Below are 27,422 nucleotides of genomic sequence, written 5' to 3'. Positions count from 1 at the left end.
TCATCAAAACATACACACTCAAGGTGTACTTACTTAAGAATCATAGTCATTGTTTCTTTTCGATCTTTTCCTTGGAAAGGTAGTGTACCAGTGAGCATCTCAAACTACAAAGAAAAATGAGAGGTATTAGTAAGTATAAAATCTTATCAAAAAGACAAAAAGGATTGTTTTAATCACAATCAAATCTTCTAAAATTGCTATAGAATAAAATAAATGACATATTTCTACTATAGTCACTACTGAACTTTTCAAAAAAATACAAAAAAATCTCAAACCTTACCATTAACACACCGAAAGACCACCAGTCTGCACTCTGAGTATGACCTCGACGATTAACTACTTCTGGAGCCATGTATTCCACAGTTCCACAAAAAGAATATGCTTTCTTTTCATGGTCAATAGACTCTTTACTTAGGCCAAAGTCTGAGAAAATAAACACCAACTTCATAAATACCCTACAATAATTTGCACATATAAAGTTCAAACGTTGACTTCCAAAGTTCACATTAATAGTTCTAATATTTACATTAATTACTTAAAAATTCTACTTCAAGTTTTTAACACAATATGTTACTTAATATTTATATCATGATCAACCTTAAAGGAAATTATATAGAGCAGGAGAGACTATTTTAACAAAATGAGGATTTTTACCTGTTAACTTGATATGACCTTCTTCATCAAGAAGAATGCTGAAAGACAACAAAGTCAGAAAATCTTTCCAAACCACTAAAGAGAGATTTTTAGAAGCTAAAACTGAAATTACTTTGTTAAGCATCAGACCACTATAGTCATTCCAAAACATTGCTTTAGACTGCGAATAAGAAGGCAAAGGAAAAGGAGGATAAAAACTATCCTTTTGGACACACACATATAACAAATCCCAAAGACAAAGTGATATAAACTTGTATTAAAGAGCCAGGGACACTTGAGAACTAGGAGGAAAGGAACTAAAACCTATTCCTGTAAGTTGCTCTTTCTAGTGCCTTTGTGCATAGGTAGCCTAACTAAACTCCCTAGTGCTTGAACAATAGACAAAGGGTCTGGAAATTTAAGCCAAATGTGTTGTCATTTTCTTGGTCTTTTAAAAAGCATCTGACTTAGTCATTCCTTCCTAGCTTTTTTTCTGACACAACTTACACAATCCTCTTCTCTTCAGCACACCTTCCTCACACTCTTTGCTTTTCTTTGATTCATCCTTTTATTGTGTATATTGGTATTACCCAGTGTTTTCTTTTTCAGTAAACTGAGAGCTCCTTGGGACTTTGACCTTATTCATCTTGTAGCTCAGTGTCTGGTAGAGCACAGATAAGAAATGTACACTGCATGAATGAGACCAGTCTGTAAAGGGCCAATACAGCATGCCAAAGACTTTGGATTCCTTCTCAAGGGCAATGAAGATCATAAAAGATTTACATGCAAGGAAGGCAGAGATAATCAAACTTGTGATTTTAGAAAACAATTTAGAAGGAAAAATAAAGAGTATTTATTGTGCTCTTGAGTATGGGTTATGATAAATAACAGAAAGCTAACTAAAAAGATCACATGGATCTCAATGAAGTTATGAGCCATGCTGTGAAGGGCCACCCAGGACAGACAGGTCACGGCAGAGAGTTTTGACAAAACGTGGTCCACTGGAGAAGGGAATGGCAAACCACTCCAGTATTCTTGCCTCAAGAATCATGGACAGTATGAAAAGGCAATATGATATGACACTGAAAGGTCAGTGCCGAGGTCAGTAGGTGTCCAACATACTATGAAGAATCAGAAAAATAGCTCCAGAAAGAATGGAGGGGTTGGGGCAAAGTGGAAACAATGCTCAGCCATGATGTGTCAGGTGGTGAAAGTAGTCTGATGCTTGTAAAGAACAATACTGCATAGGAAACTGGAGTGCTAGGTCCATGAATCAAGGTAAATTGGATGTGGTCAAGCAGGAGATGGCAAGAGTGAACATCAACATATTAGGAATCAGTGAACTGAAACGGACGGCAGTGGGTGATTTTAATTCAGATGACCGTTATATCTACTACTGTGGGCAAGAATCCCTTAGCAGAAATGGAGTAGCCCTCATAGTCAATAGAAGTCTGAAATGTAGTACTTGGGTGCAATTTCAAAAATGACAGAATGACCTTGGTTCGTTTCCAAGGCAAACCATTCAACAACACAGTAATATAAGTCTATGCCTCAACCTAATGCCAAAAAAGCTGATAGTTCTATGAAGACTTGCAAGACCTTCTAAGAACTAACACCCTAAAAAGATGTCCTTTTCATCATAGGGACTTGCTCTCCAAGTCCATCCACGCTGTTGCAAATGGCAAAATTTTGTATTTTTATGGCTGAGAAATACACACATCTTTTTTATCATTCATCTATTGGTCGACAGTTAGGTTTCTTCCATATCTTGGCAAATGTAAATAATGCTGCCGTGAACACTGGAGTATGTGGACTACATCTCAATGAAACTATTTTTAAAAATACTTGATAGAACAAGGTTCTTGTTTATATCCTTAAAAAAAAAAGGATGGGAAAAAACCCTTTCTTGCTCAAAGTGGTAGACAGTAAACACTGACAAATTAAAGCATAGAACTGTGTGCAATTTTTTAAATATTAGTTTCTTGGTAACCGCTACTATAAAAGTAATGCAAAAAAAAAAAAAAAAAGAAACCATGAAATTAGAAGAAAAAAATCTGATAATGAGAATTAGAAAATTCTCATGAATTTAGCTAAATTAGAGAATTATGGCTCCTAAGAATAGAAGCCATAGAAGAGATCCCAAAAGATTTGTAGACCTGAGAAAAAAATACTTGTGTAGGTTAAAATAATATAAAATTTTAAAATAAGCTAGAAAAGCATATCTACAATATATGTCAAATGGTAAAATCTTAGCTTATAAAGAATGGTCTCTTACAAATCAGTGAGAAAAAAATAATGCTCCAAAGTAAAAACTAGCAAAGGCAATGAACAGAAAAATCACACAAAAAGACAAATTGCCAATAAATCTATGAGAATAGATTTGAATGTAAATGAAAACAAGATAACGTGAACAGATATTTTGATTAACAGAAATTTAAAAGTATGAGAATACAGAGGGTTAGCAGAAATGTGAAGCACAGGCACTCTAACTCGATGTCTGTGGTAGTTCTATGAAATAACATTATTTTACCACTTAAATAATTACATTACATTGTATTAAACTTAGCAGCATGATTCCTTACTTTTCTGGTTTTAAGTCTCTATAGATTATTCCCAGGCTGTGTAGATGGTCTAAAGCAAGTGCAAGTTCAGCCAAGTAGAATTTGACATCTTCTTCTGTGAACATCACCTAAAATAAAATAATTTTTCTGTCTTTATTTTCTTTTGGTGTTTACTATTTTTGTTTAAAGTTCCATCCTACAATTTAAATATTAAAAGTTATAAATATGCTAATTAGATGTAGTTTCTTCTATAATTCACTTATGGAAGATATTTGCAAAGATGATTACACCAGCCAATTAATGACTTACTAAATGCTAAATATGCACAGTGCGTGAAATAATTTTACATTTTGTTCAGTAATAACTATATTCAGATTGTGCCACTGTTGCCCCACCATAATAAAATCTTAGAAATGAAAACTGATCTTTACAATGCATGCTGAATTTCCACTACTGATTGTTCAAGGATATTTGTTGATATATTATTGCTTCTGAAAAACCTAAAACTAAAAGAAGCAGGGCAAAAGACAGTCTATCAATTTAAAATCTACCTTCAGAATACATTTGAAAGTTAGGAAAATAACTCTTTTTGGCTCTGATTCTTCAATGTAAGAATTGTGTGCCACTTGAGAAAATATGATAAGCGTAATATTGAAACATAACAAAGCTTTACTTAAAACAGGATGCATATAAATAGATTTAAAATAGAGATTAATTATATACCTCTTTGGATAAGCGTGTAAACAAATCTCCTCCCCTGAGAAAGTCCAATATAAGATACAACTTCCCTTCAGTTTGAAAAGCTGAAACAAGAAATAAAAATTTCCACTTAATTCACAGTTTAATTTTGGGGGCTCACATTAGGTCAACTCATTCACAAATAAACACTATTTTAGCAATAATGACTATATCATAGATCTAAACTAATTTTTATTTACAAGTTAATCACCAATGCCTCTTAGTTTTCATGTAGAAATGTTAAATGCAGTGTTTCTTATTATGGAACCACTAGAACATTTGTTAGATTTTATTCAGGCAATAGTCTCTCAAGAATACAATAGTTCTAAAACATGTGGTCAGTAAGAAAAATTCCTAACAGAAAAGACTTACTTAACCATGAAACAAAATACAAAAACCATGTCACTTAACTACAAAAAAAATGTGGACTGGTTAGCTTTAATTACACATAATAAGAACATCAGGATGTCTATATTAGGGATTTTTCTTGCTTTTAAGTTAGGCTAAAATATTGGCACATTATTATAATTATTATAATTTTAAAATGATTATTACCACCCATTCCTATGGCTATTACTCAGAAACTATAATGTTTAAAAGAAACATGAAGCTAAATGCAATAAAAGCTTTTAAAATTTATCTAAGAAGTAATGGTTCAATTTCCATGACTTACTATATGTATCTACTAGACATATATGAATATATACAAGTAAATATTTATATACATTTGTAAATCTGCATGCAATCACGGAGTGGGAGAATGAGGTAAAAGGATGAAGTAGGAGGTTGTTCATAACTTACCATAATGCAACTTGACGATAAAAGGATGGTTAACTTCTACCAAGATGTCACGTTCCATTTTTGTCCGAACACGGTCTCGAACTATAAAATATTGTACATATGGCTATACTGCAATAGCTTCCAGAGACAATCTTTGAAATAAAATCTCTTTGGTGACTACATTAAATAAAATTTTGCTTATATGTATAAAAGTGTGAATTCACATAGAAATAAAATTATATGTATAAATAAAACTATTCATTACTCTTAAATTTTCAACATTAACTAATTTTTTAACTAAATTATATTACCAGAAAAAGTTGAATATATTTATAAAACCTGTGTTCTACATTAAAAAAATAGAGAACATATTAGATGTTGGCTTTAACATCAGATTTTTGATCAAAGTTATGAAAATTGGCCAAAAAAGAAGCAACTTAAAAAAAATGGCATGCTAATGAAATAATAAAACACAAAGATATGAAATAGGTTTAAACACCTCTCCCTATCAACCATATCAACTCAAGTCAACAAATATTCATTAAGCATCTAAAATATGTGGCAGACAAGGTGAAGGACAGATATACCCCAAAAGGTATATTTTAAGGGGGGCAGGAGAGCAGAGATACTGAGAAGAGATACTGTGGTGCAGCTAAAAGAGTAAAGATTTTTGGAATTAGAAAAATCTGGATACCGATCTGTTTTATCTAGAGCAAGTTACTTAAAATCTCTGTGCCTCTATTACCTTTCATCTATAAAATGGATATAACACCACTGTATCTTTGGGGGCTGTGTGATCATTTGAGATAAGGTTTGTATATCCCAGAGCCTGATATAAGAGATATTCAATTATAGCACCATGTATATGATAAAGTTATAGTGCCATGGATATGATAAAGCAATAAAATGAGGTATTACCACCAGTAAGAAGTACAAGAATTCAGAAAAGAGAAAGATGAGTTTTACTTGCACAGGAAGGCTAGAGTGAAGAGGTGTTTAGGACTCTCACAGTAGAATTTAGATGGGCAAGAAGGATTGGACACAGAGAAGAAAAGTCCAGGTATAGAGTACCAGTGCAAACAAGGACATGGAGGCATGCATGATGAGCAAGAAGGAATCTAATAAGTGTTGAAACTGGTGGTGGGGGTGTAGGTGGAGGGGTGAGGGCCGGAAGGAAGGGGAAGGGGGAGAAGGAAGGGGTGGGGGAGGATGTGAAGTAGGGAGGATTCAGATTCCTGACAATTTGGAATGCCAGGATGAATTTACATTTGACCCTGTATGTGGGCAAAGATCTCTTTTACCAACAAAACATTTCCTGAGCAAACTCTGTGTGCCAGGCACTGTGAGATACAAATAAAATAATCTTCAAGAAGCTCATAATCTGGTGGGAATGAGACAAGTAAACTGATCACTAATCATCTGATAAGTACTCTTGTTGGTAGCTGAATGGATGTAAGAGTTGAAAATGATCATTAAAGTTTTTTTTTCTCTTGTGTAGTAAGGACAAATCACACATAACTTCTATTTTTCAGGCCAAAGAGACTGCATGGTTATGCCAAAGATTAAATAGAAAGAATGGGTGAGTCTTTTGGGGGGGCAGGGGTGGGAACAGAGAGTTGATTTCCTTGTCAATTAAAGGTGACTACTGACATTTAAAACTCAGATATAAGCCCTCTGGAAAAAATAAACAAGGCTTAAAAAAATCCTACATTTGCCATTCTAACAGTTTTCTACCTCCAAATGGGAAATTTTGGTGCCAGTGACTAAAAATATGCAAAACCAGAAAAGGAATCAATTGCTTTGATATCAATACAGCTTTTTTACCTGATTTATTTTGTTGATATATCAAATTCAGTTATCAATCTCTGATTTCATTATTTTGTCTTACCACTAATACTCTGGTGTCTCACGTCCAAGAGGCCCTTTCTACTATTTATGTGAATGAGGTTCATCACCTAGGTCTGCTGACAATTCTATTCCACTCTAGCCCCAAACTGCCCTTTTTCATTTACTACCCATACAATCTTGGATTATGTTCTGGTTACTTTAAAGCTAGATTTCAAATTTCTATCTCTTTCAGTAATTATACAAAGCTTATTATTTAAAAATCACTCCTCTGCTCAGAAATGCTTGTTGTAATTTAATTTCCCTGATGACTAGTCATGGTGAGCACATTTTCATGTTTATTGTCCATTCACATATATCCTTTTATAGATATCTATTCAAATATCTTATGCATTTTATATTGGGCTATTTTATTTGTTGATTTATAGATGTAATTAAAATATAAAAAAAATTAAAATCACTCTTCTGCTCAGTAAGCATCAAAAATACCTATCAATATATTTACTGTATATCACTCTTCTATTATTCTACTGCTATAAAAAAATTACTTGGGAGTTAAGAGCTATAGTTTAGTGGCCATGCTAATAACTAGATGAGTTACCCTGGTAAAATCCTTTGTTCAGGGAATTTCTGCCTCCTTCTGTATAAAATAAGAGGCTAGAACCAGATGGTTTTCTATTATGATTATCTTGTCAGATAGTTTCCTTACAAGCAACATTGATGAGACCTTGTTTAGTTCAAAATGAACAGTAAGATTCACTCACTAAAGAATTCCTTCCTTTTGTTGGAGACAGGTCTGTACAATAGTTCTAATCTGGTTTCTTTCATGTATATAAAGACGTAGTGACAAATATAAATCATCCTACCATCAAAAATTTTGATTAGGATATTAGTGGTTCAGAAGAACCACTAATTTTATATTGGTTAAACTCTAAATCCTGAAATAGAAGTTGTTAATACTGACTCATGTTGGCAAAGCAACTACATTCCTCTGGAATAATTTTTATTACATACTAGTTATTAGATTTTAAACTCTACTTGACTTGAACATGAGAACGAATAAGAAGAAATGCCATTTGTGTGTCTAGAATTACATTTAAGCAAATGCTTTAATCAATAGTTTACAAAACCTTTTAGGCCCACAGATTACTTTATTAGGACAAGAGTCCCTATAAACTCAACCTAACACTTTTGACTTCTTTTTGACCCCATTCATTGTATTAATAGAAACTTCAAAATGAAACAAGACTTTTAATTAAACATTAATGTTTTACTTTCTACTTACTTTCAAAAATCCTAATGAAATCACAATAATGGGAAAATTACACATAAATTCACAAAAAAGAGAAGCAGCAGTAGCAGAAAGTGACCAAGTGGTACCTCACAGAGCAGATCAGAGAAAGCTAAAATCTAAGCTTAAGGAAAAGAAGCCAATGAGAATTCAGAAAATTCTTGCCACAAAATCCCTTCCAATCAGCTTTTTGGTACCTCACTCTTAAATGAGGGAAAGATAGCAAAGAATTCCCAAGAATTTAAGAAAAGACTCTAAACATGAAAAATAGCTACCAACATAAATAGAAAAGTATAGATCCTGATTCAAACAAACTGTAAAAAGAAAAAATGAATTCTAACAATAGGGACAACTGGAAATTTGAACAGTTATCAGACATCTGTACATTAATTTCTTTCAGATATAATCACAGAATTATATTATTTCTTTAAAGAGTCTTGATCTTGAGACACACACCAAAACATTTATGCAAGAAATTATACAATGTCTGAAATTTGCTTCAAATATCAAAACAGGGGAAGGGGAAGAACACAGATAAAAAAGATCGATCATGAGTTGAGAAATACTGAAGGTAAAGAAGAGTATATGGGGGTTCTCTGTATTTTTCTGTTTCTTTCTGTAGATGTCTGACACTCTCCGTAATAAAAAGTTTTTAAAAATGAAATAATTAGAGAATAAGGAAAAATCTAGGAAGTTAAAAATAATGGTAGAAACAAAAAGTCAATAGAGGGTTGGAAGATAGTTGATAACATTTCCTAGAAAACAGGAAAAAAATAAAAATTAATCAACGAACCCAGAGGTTCAACATATCCAAAGAGTAGCAGTTGTAAAATGGAGAAGAAATGACAAAATACTTTTTCAGAACTGAAGAAATGAGTTTCTGGATTGAAAGAGACCACCCCATTTCTGGTACAATGAATTTTAAAAATCCACACTAAAGAAATACCATTATATGAATTTCAGAACACCAGGGATAAAGAGTAGATTGATTATAAAGACGTCTAAAGAGGAAAAGCAGCTTACACACAAAGAGTGGGAACCAGAATGGCAATAAATTTCATAACTGCAACACAGGAAACTGGAAGACAATAGAGACAATGTCTCCAAATTTCTGAGGGAAAATTATTTTTGATCTAGAATTTTACATCTAGTCAAATTAAAAATTAAGTGAGGGGGTAGAATAAAGGCATTGTTAAACATGTAAAGTTACAAAAAATTTACTGTCCAACCTTTCTGAAGTACCTCCTAGAAGATGTATGCCACCAAAACTATAAAGCAAACTCAGAAAAAGTTAGACACAGAATTTAAAAAAGGAGATCTAATCATCAAAGCTGTGAAGGATATGTGACTTCAGTATACTAATCTGGCTCAGCAAGGAACAGTTTTTATAAAGCATCATGGAAATATTACTAGGAGGACATGAAAAGGGAAATTGTGTGTAGATGGTAGTATAAAAGAACTAAATCCTAAACTTCCATGGTAGGAAGTCAAAAGATTATGTCCCCTAATGAAAATGGGCAAAGAATTACAATATAAGAATACTGAATGTAGAGGTAAAAAGCGTAAGTAGCAGCTAAAGAGATTGAAGTCACTGTCTCTGAGGGTCAAGAATTGGGATAGGGAGGAGGATAGGAAAAGCACTGATATTTTACAAGACTCTATATGCAGATTACTTTGAGAAAAATAAAAATTAAATTTAAGAACACACCAGCAACCTACAATTCCAATATGTCAAGTATCTTCACTTTTCTATGGTCTCTTCTATAGCTTATATCTATATAATTTAGGTAGACAAATTTGTTATAATGTTCACTTGCAAATTTTTATTACATTCATTTTTATGCTCACATTTGAAATAGTTCATTTAAATAATATTCTATTAAGTGGTATACCGTAATTTTCTAAATAGTTCTCTATTTTTCAATATTTATAAGATTTAAAATTCTTGATATTGTAAATACTGTTGCAACGAAAAAATTGCAAGTGCACAAAATCTTCCTTTGAGATTATTTCCTCAGGTTACTTTAGCAGCAATAATGGCTTGCTATACTTAATGCAAAACAGCTTTCTAATTTATGTTGCCATCATATGAAAAAAACTCATTATTTTATAAGCATTTATCAGAAAACTGAGACATCTTTCCAAATATGGTTTATTTTATCCCCTTATATAAAATGTATTCTAAAGGCCTGTAGGTGGAGGTTGTAATGTTATTTCTTAGGAACTCCTAACCCAATCATTCCTTTTACATTTATTAGTTGGAATTCTACTGTAAGAAAGAGATTTCCCTTGTTCTCCATGAATTATTTTATGGATTAACCCATGGATTCTTTATTCAGTGGGTTGTAATCGATCACTATCATTAATTACTGCAATGTTTAAACTGTCCTAGATTTGGCCAGTAGGAGCCTTTTAATAAATTCCTTATATATTACTATTTTGTAATATCTGAGGCAAATAATCTCCTGATTTCCTATTTATACTGCTTTTCATTATATGAAGGGCCAAAAATTTTTGTATTGTCAACCTGCTTATAATTTGTGATTTGCTCAACATTTCTTCACAAGTTTTTCCTCAGTTCAGTTCAGCCGCTCAGTCGTATCTGACTGTTTGTGACCCCATGAATCACAGCACGCCAAGCCTCCCTGTCCATCACAAACTCCCAGAGTTTACTCAAACTCATGCCCATCGAGTCGGTGATGCCATCCAGCCATCTCATCCTCTGTCGTCCCCTTCTCCTCCTGCCCCCAATCCCTCCCAGCATCAGGGTCTTTTCCAATGAGTCAACTCTTCGCATAAGTGGCCAAAGTATTGGAGTTTAGGCTTCAGCATCAGTCCTTCCAATGAACACCCAGGACTGATCTCCTTTAGGATGGACTGGTTGGATCTCCTTGCAGTTCAAGGGACTCTCAAGAGTCTTCTGCAACACCACAGTTCAAAAGCATCAATTTTTTGGCGCTCAACTTTCTTCACAGTCCAACTCTCACATCCATACATGACCACTGGAAAAACCATAGCCTTGACCAGACAGACCTTTGTTGGCAAAGTAATGTCTCTGCTTTTTAATATGCTATCTAGGTTGGTCATAACTTTCCTTCCAAGGAGTAAGCGTCTTTTAATTTCATGGCTGCAATCGCCATCCGCAGTGATTTTGGAGCCCAAAAAAATAAAGTCTGACACTGTTTCCACTGTCTCCCCATCTATTTCCCAGGAGGTGATGGGACCAGATGCCATGATCTTAGTTTTCTGAATGTTAAGCTTTAAGCCAACTTTTTCACTCTCCTCTTTCACTTTCATCAAGAGGCTCTTTAGTTCCTCTTCACTTTCTGCCATAAGGGTGGTGTCATCTGCATATCTGAGGTTATTGATATTTCTCCCAGCAATCTTGATTCCAGTTTGTGCTTCTTCCAGCCCAGCGTTTTTCATGATGTACTCTGCATAGAAGTTAAATAAGCAGGGTGACAATATACAGCCTTGATGTACTCCTTTTCCTATTTGGAACCAGTCTGTTGTTCCATGTCCAGTTCTGACTGTTGCTTCCTGACCTGCATACAGGTTTCTCAAGAGGCAGGTCAGGTGGTCTGGTATTCCCATCTCTTTCAGAATTTTCCACAGTTTATTGTGATCCACACAGTCGAAGGCTTTGGTGTAGTCAATAAAGCTGAAATAGATGTTTTCCTGGAACTCTCTTGCTTTTTTGATGATCCAACGGATATTGGCAATTTGATCTCTGGTTCCTCTGCCTTTTCTAAAACCAGCTTGAACATCTGGAAGTTCACGGTTCAGGTATTGCTGAAGCTTGGCTTGGAGAATTTTGAGCATTACTTTACTAGCGTGTGAGATGAGTGCAATTGTGCAGTAGTTTGAGCATTCTTTGGGATTGCCTTTCTTAGGGATTGGAATGAAAACTGACCTTTTCCAGTCCTGTGGCCACTGCTGAGTTTTCCAAATTTGCTGGCATATTGAGTGCAGCACTTTAACAGTATCATCTTTCAGGATTTGAAATAGCTCAACTGGAATTCTATCACATCCACTAGCTTTGTTCATAGTGATGCTTTCTAAGGCCCTAGTTTCCTAGTTTCCTAGGATGTGTTAAACTGTAAAATTCAGTTAGATTGTTGTTTACTATGGTATATGGTTTAAGAGAAGACTGACCTTTTTCCAGGTTGTTCAGAAGTATTTCAAGCAAAATTTATAAAATCAGTATTAAATTTCTCATTTTCTGGACACAAGCTTTGTCATACAGCACAGCAATTACTCAATATTTTTGCAACAAATACATTAAACTTTAATATATAATACTTTTGTACTGTTTTGTCCCACTGGTTTATATACTTATAATATTTTCCCCCCAAAATACAATGAATTATTACTGCTTTAAATAAGCTTTAAGCCTGATAAAGCTTGTTCTTTTCTTATTCTTCTTTTTTAGAATACTCTTTGAGGCATATGTTTTCAAGTGAAATTTTGAATATTTCAAGGAAAATGCAACAGGAATCTTGAGGATATGGAGCTAATTAGATGACTAGAGGAATACTGAGAATCTTATCAGCCTTCTCTAAAAGGAATTGGACATGTTTTTCCTTTCCTAATATCTTTTAGGTTTCTCAGAGTTTCATTGTTTCCTTTATATATATTATGCACAACACAAGTGCTGTTATATACATGAAAACAAACTACTTCTGTTGCTTCTGCAAATGAACTCTCTTAAATAAGCTGGAGAAGACTCCTGAGAGTCCCCTGGACAGCAAGGAACTCAAACAAGTCAATCTTAAAGGAAATCATTCCCAAATACTCATTGGAAGGACTGGTGCTGAAGCTGAAGCTCCAGTATATTGGTCACCTGATGCAAACAGCCAACTCATTGGAAAAGTCCCTGATGCTGGGAAAGATTGAGGGCAGAAACAGAAGAGGACGTCAGAGGATGAGAAGGCTGGATGGCATCACCAATGCAACGGACATGAACTTGAGCAAACTTTGGGAGATGATGAGGAACAGGGAGACTGGCATGCTGCAGTCCATAGGGTCACAAAGAGTCAGAAACAACTGGATGACTGAACAACAAATGCAGCTTTATAACATGGGATTCATGAGTATGAAGTTACAAAAAATAGTGACATAGAGTAGGACACTAAGGATATAATTTTAATGCCTGGTCCCAGCAAGAATCAACTAAGTAGTAGGCCAGGAAGTGGAGACTAGATAGGAAAGAAAATACATTCAGGAAGGAGCAAAAGAACAGAAGCAATGGATGGTGTTTACAGAAGAAGGTGAAATTTCTTGAAACGATGGTAAAATCCAGTGCGAGTTACTAATTGGGAAGAATAACATCAGAAATAGTAACTGATCATCATAAAAATTCCTTCCAGAACATTTTAAAACCTTTAGAAAATACAGGTAAAGTTGAAGAGGAAAAAGAGATGTTAGGAATCAACACATAAAACAATTAGAGGTTATGTGGTAAAAAAACCAGTACTACTTTTAAAAAGGAAGATTTAAGTATTTTAAAATCTAGGTACACTTTTTTCTAAGAGACTGTTTACCTACAAGAACCAAATCTGACATTAGATTTTTTTTCAAAATCAGAGGCTTAGAATGAAAACTTATTTGCAGACCAGAAGTCAAAATGATAAAGTCCTTAGAATAAAAGCTATTGTGCATCATAAATTAATTAGTGCATTTAAAAAATATTAAAATACTAATATGAACTGGTAAAGGTATCAAACCTAGTTTTAATATTCTAAACTTCTATTTGCCTAAAGCCCAAGAAAAATTTGTAATACTTCTTTCAAAACATGGCAACTCCCATTCTCACTAGTCATATGATTCCTAGTCTTGTAGAAAAAAATCCACTAAAAGAAAGTCTAAATTTAAAGACAGTAACAGGAACAGATTTCAGAATTTAAGTAACTGGCTAAGAAATCATATGAGATCAACTGAGATTTTTCAGCCTGTTCATACTACACGAACACTACAAACTGCAGTAGCACTTACCTTTCAGTGTGGCCTTCTTCAGTACTTTCATGGCGTAAAGCTGTCTAGCATCAGAGCCTGAGATTTTTTTGACTAAGAAAACCTGTATTTAAATAAGAGAAAATAAGTTTTACAAAGTATCACAAACTATGCTATTGCTAAAATAAGACTCCTATTGTAATACAGCTTATTAGAAAGATTCTGATACTTTAACTATTTTCCTTAAAATCTATCAATTATAAACAGAATGAATTGTAAACAGTGGTTATAACTTTAGGTGTCAATATAAGTAAACACATTTCTTATTGTTATTTGCCAATTCCCTGAAGATCACATAACATGTAAGACAAAGAAAAATCTTCAAAACATGTAGCAATCAAAGTCTAACATGTTTAAAGTATAACACAGGTGGTAACTACTCTGCTTTTAACAGAACAAAAATTCTGATTCCATAAAAATTGTTATACAGGAGTTCCCGTTAACCATAATTTTCTGCTGATTCAATTCTGTTGAATAGTCTTTTCTATATACAAAAATGCCACAATTTCTCATTTACTGGGCAGAACAATTTATTTTTATTTTTAAATTGAAGTATACTTGATTTACAATGTGTTAGTTTCTGGTATACAGCAAAGTGATTCCATTTATATATTCATTCTTTTTCATTATGGTTTACAACAGGATATTGGATATAATTTCCTGTGCTATACAATAGGACTTTGTTGTTTATCTATCTTATATATAGTAGTTTCTGTCTGTTAATCCCAAACTCCTAATCTATCCCTTCCTTATCCTCTTTCCCCTTTGGTAACCATAACTTTGTTTTCTATGCCTGTGAGTCTATTTCTGTTTTGTAAATAAGGTCATTTGTATCATATTTTAGATTCCACATATACATGATATCATAGGATATTTGTCTTTTTCTTTCTGACTTACTTCACTTAGTGTGATAATCTCTAAGTCCATCCATGTTGCTACCAATGGCATTTGTTTTATTCTTCTGTATGGCCAAGTAATATTACATTGTATATACATACCACATCTTCTTTATCCATTTATCTACTGATGGACATTAGGTTGCTTCCATGTCTTGGCTATGTAAATAATGCTGCTATGAACATTGGGGTACATGTATCTTTTCGAATCAGTTTTCTCTGGATGTATGTCCAGGAGTGAGATTGCTGGATCATATGGCAACTCTATTTTTAGTTTTTTAGGGAACATCCATAGTGGCTATACCAATTTACATTGCCACCAACAGTGTGGGAGGGTTACCTTTTTTCCACACCCTGTCCAGCATTTACAATTTGTAGACTTTTTAATGATGGCCATTCTGACTGGTGTGAGGTGATATCTCACTGCAGTTTTGACTTGGGCAGAACAATTTAAAACACTTATACTGAAGAAGCCTACTCATAAATATTTAATGTAAACTAAGTCAGAACCCTGCTTTCCCATCTTTTAAAAATCAAATATACACATATAACCTAAATGTTAAGAATACAATTCCCAGGTATGTTACTGAGCTTCTTGATTTTCCAAATATTTCCAAAATTCAGTGTGAGATTTATGTAAAATGAATAAAGCCTGCTCTAAATAACTCATGGTCATACTATAACATGGCTAATACAAAACTATCACTATACCCCCTCTACTCATTTTGACCATGAGTTTCATGATCTTTTCCATCAAACTTTTAAACAGACTTGCTAAATGGACCTGAATTTCAACTTTTTTTCTCCTACCCATTCTTTCCTAGCAGTGCTATTGAGCTGCCACAGATGGCTAAGAAGAGACACAACTATAATCAAGGAATAATTCTAGGGTCAGCTCTCAATTATCTGCATCAGCACACTAGACTATTAGCACAAAATAAAAAACTGATCCATTCAACTGATTCTGGTGCAAGGCAGAGTTCCTCACTTTGAGAAATTTTCCCAAAGACAATGGGCAATGACCTCACTGAAAAGTGCCACAATGTACACAGAAACCCCGATGCAAGGTGTGCTTCTCTGCCCAAATCTTTCCCCTTGTCCCCCTTCACCATGGTCCCTGGTGAAATGTTCTTTCAGCCAGCTAGAAGTGAGCCAACTTAGGGAGAAAAAGTGTATTCTCAGTCAGGGTAGTTCCTAAGGAGGAATGATGTTCAAATATTAAAGGCAGTCAGAGATCATGAATATTTCTGAACTGAAATAAATTTTAATTAGGTAGGGATAGTGAGGATTTTTATGATATTTATTATTCATTCTTAAGGGTCCCTAATCAAGTTTCTTTGGGTCATTCTACAAGAAATATTGTCTTCATGGGTTGTAAGCTTTCTTCACCCTTTTTTTTCCTTCACCCTTCTTTGAAAGCATCCTCTTGATACCTTTCAGCACATCTTAGTTTTTGCAAAGGACTTTCACAAGGATTTGTAATGCATCATTCATGATAATTTTGGGAAGCAGGCCTATTAAGCAATGTCTATTTTATAGCTGCCCAAGCTAGGACTTTGAGAGGTGAAACAGTTCACATAGAGTCACAGTGGTGACATAGGGATAAGAATTGGGCCAGCTACCCAGCTCTGTGCTTCTGCTCAGGGCCCTCTTATTCCGCTGCCTCTGGCAGGTCACCAGTCAAGCACAGCAGGAGCAGCAGCAGTCCCAGATGCCATTGGATCTTCTCCCACCAGCATTTCTGACCTTTCTAACTCCCCCATGAAGCTATTCTAGGCTGTGACAGGTCATCCCTGTTTCCTTGGCTTAGACTGGCTTTTGAGGATGAGTAAGAAAGGAGACGCCCTATTTTTAATGTTTGCTATTTTTAGTAAGGTATTTAAGTTACTCTTAAAGAAATAAAGGGAGAAGCATGCTAACTCCTGGAAACTTCAATATTATGTTCCCTGAAAATATAATACGCTGAAATAAGTCCATCTATTTTGATTTATCCATAATAAATTACAGGATAATACAATCTCATAGCAGATATTATGTGCTTGACCTTACATGATTTAATTCTACTACCTTATGAGGGTAGGACATTATTTACTCATTAATTCTTTCCAGAACTATATGTTAGGTACCGTGCTACAGGATCAATGCTAAGAAATGGTACAAGGCGAGCATGGCCCCTGCACTCATAGAACATACAGTCTAGTGTGGGAGATAGCCAATAAATAACTACTCAAACAAAAGACTGCAACTGTGGTGAGTGCTGTGAAGATGAGGTATGTAATGTTCTGCAAGGGTAAAAGAGACTAATATGACCTAGTCAGGATGGCTGGGAAGACTTCTTTGAGCTCATAAGCATGACAGGCGCTAACCAGGGGAGGAAGTGGTGGGGCTGGGACACAGTGTTTCAGGCAGAGGGAACAGCACATGCAAAAGGCTTTTGCTTACAGACTGAAAAAGAGGCCCATGTGGCAAGAACACAGGTAGCGAAAAGTATATAAAGTGATGATGAGGTAGTTAGGGGGCAGAGTCAGGGGCTGCTCTACCATCTTAAAGAATTCGTCTTTCTCCTGAAAGCAAAGGGAGGCTACCAAAGGGTTACGGGGACGGAGTACAAGACTAGCTCCTCTTGGCTGCCCTGTAAATAATGGCTTGAGGCAAGAATAAATTTGGGAAGCCCAAGGTAGGAGCCTTCTTCAATAGGTCAGGGAGAAACGGTGGTGGCACAGACTGAAGAAGTGGCAGGGAAAAAGAGAAAGCAGGCATGATTTGAGAAATCTTTACTAGGTCAACAAAACTTGTGGACAAATCATATTGGTAGAGGTGAGGGGAGAGGAAAGGGTGGGGATAAGAAGGATATGTTAAGAATGGATGCCATTCATAGTGATGGAGAAAAATGAAACAGGAGAGGTTTGGGGATTAGGGGAAAATCATGAGTTTGGTCTTATACATGTTGAGTTTAAACGGACTTTAAGGCATGCAAAAAGAAAAAAAACAAGTAGCTATACATAGAGTTCAGAGCTTGGAGGCACAATCTAGACTGAAAGTGCAAGTCTCTTAGGTCAGCTGTACAAGGGTTTTATTAAGACAGTGGACATAGAGAAAGTAAATAGGAGCTGGTAGAGAGTGAGGAGAAGGGAGCCTAGAATGGAACATTGAGAACTTCAATACCTGATGACTGCCTAGAAGAGGGAAATGGTGCTCGAAGAGGTTCCGTAACTTGCTCAAGCACAAATAGCAAGTATGTAGGAAAAAAAGAAAGAGAATATACCTCTGGCTGACCTAGAGTGCAAACTTGCAACCATTATCTTCTTTTGTCTACTTAATCTTTATTTGGATTAAAAATATCATTTTGGGTTTGAAAGAAGTTAACAGCTGTAACAGTTTACCTATGTTAGCCAAGAATTGCTAAATAGTCCCATTAAAATACACAAGAGAGAAAAACTGGTGTTGTTTTGAAACTTGCAAAACATGTTATCTTCAAATGCTTCCTCGGCGAGGTGGCAAAGAAGCACTGCATGGTGAAAGTTGAATGAACTTTCAGAAAAGTTCCTTTGCTGAGAAATGTACTAGATAGATAGGTCAAGTAGTAGTGATTATAAAGCTGTATTTCCCAAAATGGAGTACAGGAAGTGCTCCTGAGGTATGCAACAGGGGGAAAAATGATAAAGATGTTGCAATTTCAGCCAGTGGATTTGGGAAATATTTTCAGATATTAAAATGGACACAGATATCACTGATTAGAATGCAAACTTTGCATTCATTTTAAAGACAAGCTAGAAGTCCCCTAATTTCATATCTGTAGTGCTAACCCCGCACCCTATTTCCTTGGAAGTACCAACTCACTTTCTGCTGGAATTAGGGATACTCCAGAGGAAAGACTGACATGCAGGGTTAGAATATAACGCAGGATCACGTTCCAATTCTACAGGAAGCCTCAAAAAGAGACCAGTGTATCATGGGAACATTTTATGATTTTTTAATCATTTGAGAAGTGCAATTAGAGAGGTTGCTGACAAAGGTTGGTTTAGTCAAAGCTATGGTTTTTCCAGTAGTCATGGATGGATGTGAGATTTGGACTATAAAGAAAGCTGAGCGCTGAAGAATTGATGCTTTTGAACTGTGGTCTTGGAGAAGACTCTGGAGAGTCCCTTGGACTGCAAGTTCAAACCAGTCCATCCTAAAGGAAATCAGTCCTGAATATTCACTGGAATGACTGATGCTGAAGCTGAAGCTTCAATACTTTGGCCACCTGATGTGAAGAACTGACTCATCTGAAAAGATCCTGATGCTGGGAAAGATTGAAGGCAGAAGGAAGAGGGGATGACAGAGGATGAGATGGTTGGATGGCAACATCGACTCAATGGACATGAGTTTGAGCAAGCTCTGGGAGTTGGTAATGGACAGGGAAGCCTGGTGTGCTGCAGTCCATGGGGTCACAGAGTCGGAAACAACTATGCGACTGAACTGAACGCCTTAAAGATAAAATGAACTGAATACTGCCAGTTTATGAAAGTTTCCAATGTACTTTTGAATGGTTTTATTCACTTTCTCACACTTCCTGACAGTGAGAATTGTAAAAACACAGAAAATATCGCTTTGTAGAGAGATCAGTAGTATTTCAATAAAATATTTCCATTCCCCATTTGTATGAAATATACATTAATTTCAAAAAACAACTTTTTAAAAAGTACATATTCATGACTTACCTTTCCAAATGATCCCTGCCCTAACACTTTTAAAAGTTCAAATTGGGAAGGATCTGCCTTTTCATGTCCTTCCTTTACATGATGTGTGATTGCAATTTCTTTGATACTGCCTTCTTCCTGTTGATGCAAATATAAGGGGATAAAACAGAGTTAGAGCTACTTCCTCTGGCTATAAATCAAGCAATATAAATTTAGTGTATCATACTAGAAATCCTCAAGTTAACATACATAAACTGCCTTTACTGACCCATCAAGTAAAAAGAGAACACATGCCAAGCAAATATACTTTAAGTTAAATGTCAGAGACAATAATACCAGTCAACCACAGAGGCCAGTTAAACCTCTACATAACATTAGCACTGAATATTTTCAAGTCTTCATGCTTCCTAATGGAAATAATCAGAATAATTAGTTTCATTGGCTGAGGGCATAGGGTATAAAGAAGCCTGAAAACAGATCAGACTAATCTGCTATGCTCTGATATGTGGCTGTATCAGGTAGAATCAATACTATACACAAAAAAAACCTGATTATTGGGGAGAGGGGTTGAAACATATTCCAAAGTAAATGTGGAAATTTCTACCCTCAGCAAGGCCATCTGAATTCGCATGATGAAATTTGTTGTGTTTGAAATATCTAAGTTACTTCCTGTTTCTAGGACAACCTGAGATCTGAGAGGGGAGAAAGGGGTAACTCTAAAACACAACATCAAAAAAGATTCAACATTTGGATGGAGGGTTAGACAGAAAAAAAAGTCTTTCCAGCATGATGGAACAGTAGAAGATCTTAGAGTTAAGAAATGGATACTTAAAGATGGTGGTTGTTTTACTATATTTGAGAGAAGGTGTCAGAAGAGAAAGGCTGAAAATACATATAAGTATACACATAATTTAAATTATTTATTTACCCTGAGATCAGAAGATTAAGTACACCTTATTTAATCAAGACACATAAAAATCAGCCCAAAACTACAATAAAACAAAACCCAACAAAACAAGAAACATAAGCTTGTCACAGACTATTATCATATTCTGTATATTTTAGCACTTTTTTCTTGGGTTAAGTGGGATATAATTTATTAGGCTGCAACATTTTTTCATCTTATATTTCATAGCAAATACCCACTACAATTATCTGTCACAAATAAAAATGCAACACAGGCAGGGAAGGATTACTGATTATAACCATTCTGCATTTTGTCACAGGCATTCAGGATCAAGCCTCATTCCACAGTGTGAGCTACAATCAGGTCACAGATCTCACAAAAAATAGAAGTTACTATTCTAGAAAGACTTCATTTTTGATGACTACCCTTCCTTTCCTTTCATTGTCAAAAAACTACTAAAAAATGAAGTCTCCTTAGATCCCTTCATTGAATAACCACACTAAGCACCTACTATGTATTAAGCACAGTACTGGGAATAACTTTCATTCTATTTCCAGTAACACTGTCTAGATGTAATCCTTCATTACCTTTCCTATAGGAAATTGAAACTAGCTTGGTCACTCATCATGCCCCTTTTTGCCACTGCCACTCCAATTAATCCTCCTGACAAATTCATTTTCTGAAAGTAGATGCTCCAGTTACATGACTAACTGCTCAAAAACTTCTCCAAGTTTTCCCAAATTAAATGTGCTGCTTCACCTTGGCACTGGAGGTCCTCTGCAACATGGTCTCAACTGCCTTTTCTGGCATTATTTCCCAACATTCCCTTATACAGTCTTTTGTCAAGCTGGGTTATTTCCTGTTTCCTAAATTTTTTGTCTTTAAAATCAAAGTAATACTTACACATGGGTAACAAATCAAGTAGTGGCAGAATAGTTTAAGATGAAAAGCAAGTCTCTTCTCACTGCCATACCTAAGCTTTAAAAAATAAATCTAATTCTTTCTGCACTAACTTTGACAGTTTTTTAGTTTATTAACTTTATGACAATGCCTACTGATTTAAAAATAAGATGAAGGACTTACTTATATTATGCCCCTTCCATCCATCATCTTCTTCCCTATTATCTGATAATTATCTTCACAAAACCCTCTCATTTTTTTGGTAAGTTTTAGACAGGATCTTAACTCTTCACTTTGTAAGAGGGTAATAGTGCCCATACATTCTTTTCCTCAAACTACCCGCCCCCCGACCTGCTGATAGCTTCTTTGTATTAATATTTAAGGCTGTTAATATTAAGAAAATTAACATCCTCTCCTGTAACCACTACCAAATTCTTCTTGCTTTCCCCAAAGCCTGATTCTAAAAGCTGAACGCCTATACAAGCAGCAGCATTTTCATGACAATACATTGTTCAAACAGAGCTAGGAGGTTTATTAAATTTCCTTTCATACGGTCCCTAACAGTGACTTCTGGGACAACCCAAGGGGACTTGAAATCTTAGCTTTTAATCATACTTTCTATTCTTCTGAGAGCCTTTCTTACCCTCCCTCAGGAAGGGTTGTTCTCTAGACCTTGCTGCATAGGTATTATCTCGGGATGTATCTTCAGTGCTTTCCTGGTTGAATTTACTATTTTCAGTTTCCCACGTTTCTCTCTTTCTTAGATCACTCCCTTCTAACTTCCTAAGAAAGGTGATGTGGAAGAAAACTTTCTGGATCTCGCACATCTGAAAATGTCTTTATTTTGTCTTCACATTTGTATAGTTTGGCTTGCTACCAAATTTTAGAATAAAAACAACCTTGCCCAAGAATGTTGGCGCCATTCGTCCACTGCCTTCTAGCAGTCAGCGCTGCTGCTGATGCTAGTCTGATACACACTTTTTAGTACGTGACCTGGTTTTTCTTTCTCGAAGTTTTAAGAATTTTCTCTGTTTTTGTATTTCTGAAATTCCACACTAAGTGAGATAAAAATGGTCTCCTATCCTTCAGAATGCTAGATGCTTGGTGAACCTTTATAATCTAAAGACTTGAATTTTTTAACTCAGGCTGAATTCTAACATTTCTTTGATAAATTCCTTCCAACTACTCTTCAGGGTTTCTCTTTTTACAACAACTCTATCAATTGGACATTGTGTGTCTGGAATTTAATTCTCATCTTTTTTTCTCCTGGTTTCTGTCTCTTTTCTGAGAGACATCCTTGACTTTATTTTCCCACCTTGATACCAAAGTTTTTATTATGGTAAATCTTGTTTTAAAATAAATCTTCAAATCCTTCTTTTCTCAGCTTCTTTTTTTAAATAGCACTTTCCTCCACTCCCCTACCACATCCTCCCCAAAATGGATGCAATCATTTTGAGGATATTAGATTTTTAAAAATATTTTTCTAAATTGGGAGAGCAGAGAATATAAAAATCATCCTTGGGGGCAGAGAGAAAAGATCAATGTCTATGGCTCAAGTTCCAAAACCTTGCCACTGTTCTATTCCCAACACATTTTTCTGTTCCTTCCCAGTTGAAATTTTTACTAACCATATCAGTAAACCAATTTCTATCTACTTTTATGTATAAGTGAAGTCAAAGTAGCATAATAGGCACGATATCCTTGGTTGGTATCTTGATTCCCAAATTGTGCTTTATGTTCAGTCTTTCCAAGTTATTGGACCATGAATATTTCAAAAATGAGCTTGAGGTTCAATAAGGACGTTATACTAATGCTTGGGCAATCTTGGATAACAAATAGGAAAGCAACAGCGTGCTCTTCCAGCTCATATTTGGAATCCAATGAGACAGATGCAGGGAAGAAAATCAAATTTCTGAAGACGTTGATAACCAAAGACAGACTGACATTCGCATGTGACAAACCTATCTTTATGCCACTAAATCAACTGTTATTGAAATGAATCTGTCATATGAAAACATAGAATTACAGCCTGATAGTTTGTAAAACTGTGTTTTTGCCTTTAAGTATATAGTGAAGCAACTATAATTTTATGGGAAAAGAATTTTGTCAATGAGGTAGAGCAGAACTATATAGTATAACCACTATAATTTTTCTGTGAGGCTCACATTTTTACATTTTCTGGCACAACTACACTTTAACTGATATATGGATACCTGCCCATTCATTATCACAAAAATTTAGCTTGCATATTTTAAAAAGTTATAACAAATTTCATATTTTTATTTTTACAAAGTCTACATTTACTTGATAAAGGTATACTGGTAGGTAAAATTGTGAGGCTGGCAGCTGGTCTACATCACAATCCTGTATCCTTCATCTACATTCCCTGCACTTTCAGATACTTGGCACTCCAGCCTAGGTGTTCAATACTCTCAACTTATGAATGGGAATTCATTCGTTCATCCATTTAAACATTTATCTATTGAATACCTAATACATGCCAGGCACTCTTCTAGTTGTCTGAGACATATGATAAATGAAACAGAACAAAACCTTTGCTGTTTTGGGAGAGACCTAATAATAATAATAAATAGTAGTATTACTACTAGTAATAGCAGTTGTAGTAAGTTTATCTTAGAACATGATACATACTGTGGAAAAAAGATATTCAGTTGGATAAGAGGGATCAGAAGTGCATGGGTGGAAAGAAGGCCTTGCAATCTGAAATAAAAACACCAGGGCAGGCTTTACTGAAAAGATGCTATTTCCTGAAGGAGTTGAGGGAGTCAACCATCTGGGGGAAGAGCATTCCAGACAAATGGACAAACCAGTGAGAAGGCCAGTGTGGCGCACACAGGGAAACTAGTGTTCAGATCAGAGAGTGAAAAGGAGAGGAAGAAAAGGAAAGGTTCAAGAGGGGACTAAAACTCAGGCAGTTCTTGTACGTTTCCTTCGTGACTGCCTGGTTCTGAAAGAAGTGTTTCTGATCTATGACATATTCTCTTAGGGTACTTCCTTTTTGTTAGAAGGCAATTCAGATTATGGGCCTGGTATGGTGCTAGGTATTTCCAATACTAAGATCCAGAAAAGTATCTGCTCTTCAGGAATTTACCCAGGGTTTCAAAGATGTACTACTGGGTAAACACTTGTTGAGATATGACCCTGATAGATAAAACAAAGGCCATGCAGTTAAAAAAAAATCTGTAATTTTTGGAATTTGTAGAGTATCATTTTAGACATCACAGAAAAATGGCAGAAGAAAATTCATGGACAGATGGATCTTTTGGTGCTCCTCCCGTCAAAGAGAAAGGTCACCTCATTTGTTTCCCAGGACCAAGAAAAGGTCCATAGGTTTTGTCTTAAATGGTCTTTGAGGTCTTTTCCTTAATAGGGAATAATTAACTCAATGTTTCCTTTCCAAGTTGAAAGGGAAAAAATAGAATTTTGTTCTTAAAATGTTTTTTTAAAAGGATTAAAGAAAAGGAACTGAAATTGATGCTGCCTACCTGAGTTATAGAAAACCTAATGTTTTAGCATCCAAACATCAAAAAACCAAACTGGGTGACATTACTGATTTTAAAGAATGATTCAACATTTGGCATTATGCCCTGCCTTGTATACATAATTTCCTTTTTCCTCCCCTCCCTTGAGTCAGGAAGTGTGTTCTTAAGGCATTTGTATTTTTAAAATTGTTTTTAATGTCAGAAAACATTGTTGAAGCTGGAAATAAAATATTTAAGTATTCCTTAGTAAAAGCCAATAAATGAGTATTTTCTACTCATGGATATGTAATCATTTTGTGGCCTATCATAAAAAAAAACTCTAACAAATGAAATTATAAGATTATACTGACCTCTTAAATATAATCCAAAATTAAACACTGCTCTCTATATAGATACTTATAGTTCCATAATACACAGCTTTTAATTTTAAAAAGATATGTTAATATTTTGGCTGTGACACATAATTAGTCTGGTTATTCAAGTTGTGGTGAGAAACTATGTTTTAATTTATTCTAGATTACAATTTGACCGAATCCAATTTACTTGATTTGCTAATGAATGATAAATATGGTCAACATTTTTCATTTAATCAAATTCTTTAAGAGAGTATTCCAACCAGTTTCTTGAATCTATGCTTGAAAAAAGAGCACTGTTAGTTTCCTAGACTAATATTTTCAATAACTGCTGCAAAGAGCACTGAGTTTTCTCCCAGTCGGGAATCCTGATCAACAAATTTAATTCTCTTTAAAGAACAGCAGGACAGCACAATTCTCATGGGAAAATATCAAGTTGATTTTGGCATGCTTTTAGATTAAATACAATGCAAATTATCATTCACAAACACATTTTAACAAAGTTATGATTTGAAAACTGTGTCTACTCTAAAATTACCCACTTAAAATATAATTGATTAAAAACTTCAAATATTTAAAAGAACTAATTTCAACAAAACTCTGCTTTTAAGTTCTTGATTGTTTAAAATAAGACATTCTCTTACAATGTTGCTTTCATTATTATTACATGGTAATCTCCTAAATATTAGTACGTTTCCAATTTTGTTCAGGCATAGTTTATTTTTTTTAATTTTTGTTTTTTTGTTCAGGCCTAGTTTAATACTGAGAGTTATAGTCATCTGTTTTATAATACAAAATTATACACACTAACAAGATAAAAATTACCTTAGCACTAAAAAGCCAATGTAAAATAACTTTAGAAAATACACAGAGTTGAAATGTATAATATAAATAGCTGGTTTACTTTAAGTAAACAGAAATAGCATCCTTTAAATGTTCCTTAAGAACTGGTTTTGAATTCTGAAAAGCTACTTAAAAGAACATATAAAGTAAAATAATTATTTAATTAGTGTAATTATACTTAGCTCCAACCGAAACATTTTAGTCTTTAAAGAAGTTGAACAAAGCTTACCTGTATAGAGCGAACACGAAAAGACAGAAATTTAAACATGGCTACGAAACCATGATGGTGATAAAAGAATTTCTGATGGTAAAACTTAAGTTAGAAAGGGAAGGCCAAGCTCCTGCAAAGTTTTCCCCTACCAGCTGTTCCGGCAATTAGAAAATTTCCTGTCAGGCGGGTCCCGAAATGCTAGAGAAAGAGGCCTGACAATTTTCCTGTGGTAAAAGAAAGGAGAACCGTAATGGCGAGGGCACTAATGTAGCTGATAGGTAGGGAGGCCAGAACAGGAAACCAAAACAGATTTGCTGATAGCAAAATCCTGTTGAAATGTTCATACGCCTGGTTCCCAGAAATCCGGACGATTTTCACAACCAGTGAAATGAACGTTCTTTTATTTCAGAATCCTGAGATAGATTGGTATTTCTTAACTATACGACACTTTAAAAGCAACTGAAACTAGTCAGCACTGTTAAAATAATAAGTCATTGATTCACATGTGAAATTTTACCCTTTGTAATGTTTATACACATACTCCAAAGGATAGTTTCAAGACTACTTTAAAGTTACATGTAGACATGTAATGGGTGTTCCCTGTCAGTGAGGAAGAGTTTCCGAACTATGGGAAGAAAATGACCACATGCAAGAAACTTTTTAATTGTGATGTAAGGACAGATTCTTCCCATCTTAAATGAAAGTAAATTATATTTAAATTCATATTGGTTTCTAAACATCAATTATCAACCAGGTTAAAGACTTCAAGGCCCACAGTTAAAACTTACATTCCTAGCTGATAAAATCTAAATTAAAAAAAAAAAAGCCCACTCCGTGGGTTATTAGTGAGCAAAAGGAACATTTACTGAAGTAAATCTGGAAAAGAAGGGAGGGTGAAACTACCATACAATCCCTTACTCCATTTCATCCTCTAATAGCTTCCAGAAGTTCTTCTAAGGTATTTTTGCTTTGAGAAATATTTTTTAAAGTATGCCAATATTCAGACATGATCACTGAGACAGTGCCATTTAAACAAAACCAAACGATAGAAGCATCAAGATCTGTGGGAAGATACTCTATTTAACGTACACAATCTATGTGGAACCAATAAAAACCTCAAATGTTAATCTACATACCCTGTACAAATTTCATAAAAATCACTGAATTTTCAAGAACTGAAGAGCATCTAGAAATCAGCAGGTTTACTCCAAGCATGAAGGAACTACGGTGGAGGCTGGCACATATTTGATGACAGAGCTACCTACCA

General features: G+C 34.9%; 1 protein-coding gene across 5 annotated transcripts in view; it reads right to left on the bottom strand.

Annotated features, from left to right (window-relative positions):
• RPS6KA3 (ribosomal protein S6 kinase A3) overlaps positions 1-27,422 on the bottom strand; it is a 102,181-nt gene that overhangs the window by 31,475 nt on the left and 43,284 nt on the right. For 4 of the 5 annotated variants that reach the window (XM_061137247.1, XM_061137246.1, XM_061137244.1 and 1 more), the window contains 8 exons: positions 19,460-19,576; positions 13,843-13,924; positions 4,734-4,814; positions 3,918-3,997; positions 3,216-3,322; positions 655-692; positions 281-423; positions 34-104 (listed from right to left, as the gene is read on the bottom strand). In XM_061137247.1, coding sequence (XP_060993230.1) covers positions 34-104; positions 281-423; positions 655-692; positions 3,216-3,322; positions 3,918-3,997; positions 4,734-4,814; positions 13,843-13,924; positions 19,460-19,576 — 719 coding nt within the window. Of the gene's footprint in view, positions 1-33; positions 105-280; positions 424-654; positions 693-3,215; positions 3,323-3,917; positions 3,998-4,733; positions 4,815-13,842; positions 13,925-19,459; positions 19,577-26,173; positions 26,322-27,422 lie in introns of those variants that run through there. The other variant, XM_061137245.1, reaches the window with a different exon arrangement.

This window comes from Dama dama, chromosome X (genome assembly GCF_033118175.1).
Source record: "Dama dama isolate Ldn47 chromosome X, ASM3311817v1, whole genome shotgun sequence".
NCBI lineage: Eukaryota > Metazoa > Chordata > Mammalia > Artiodactyla > Cervidae > Dama > Dama dama.
Note: the sequence above shows the minus strand (reverse complement) of the source record. Positions and strands in the feature narration are given on the sequence as shown.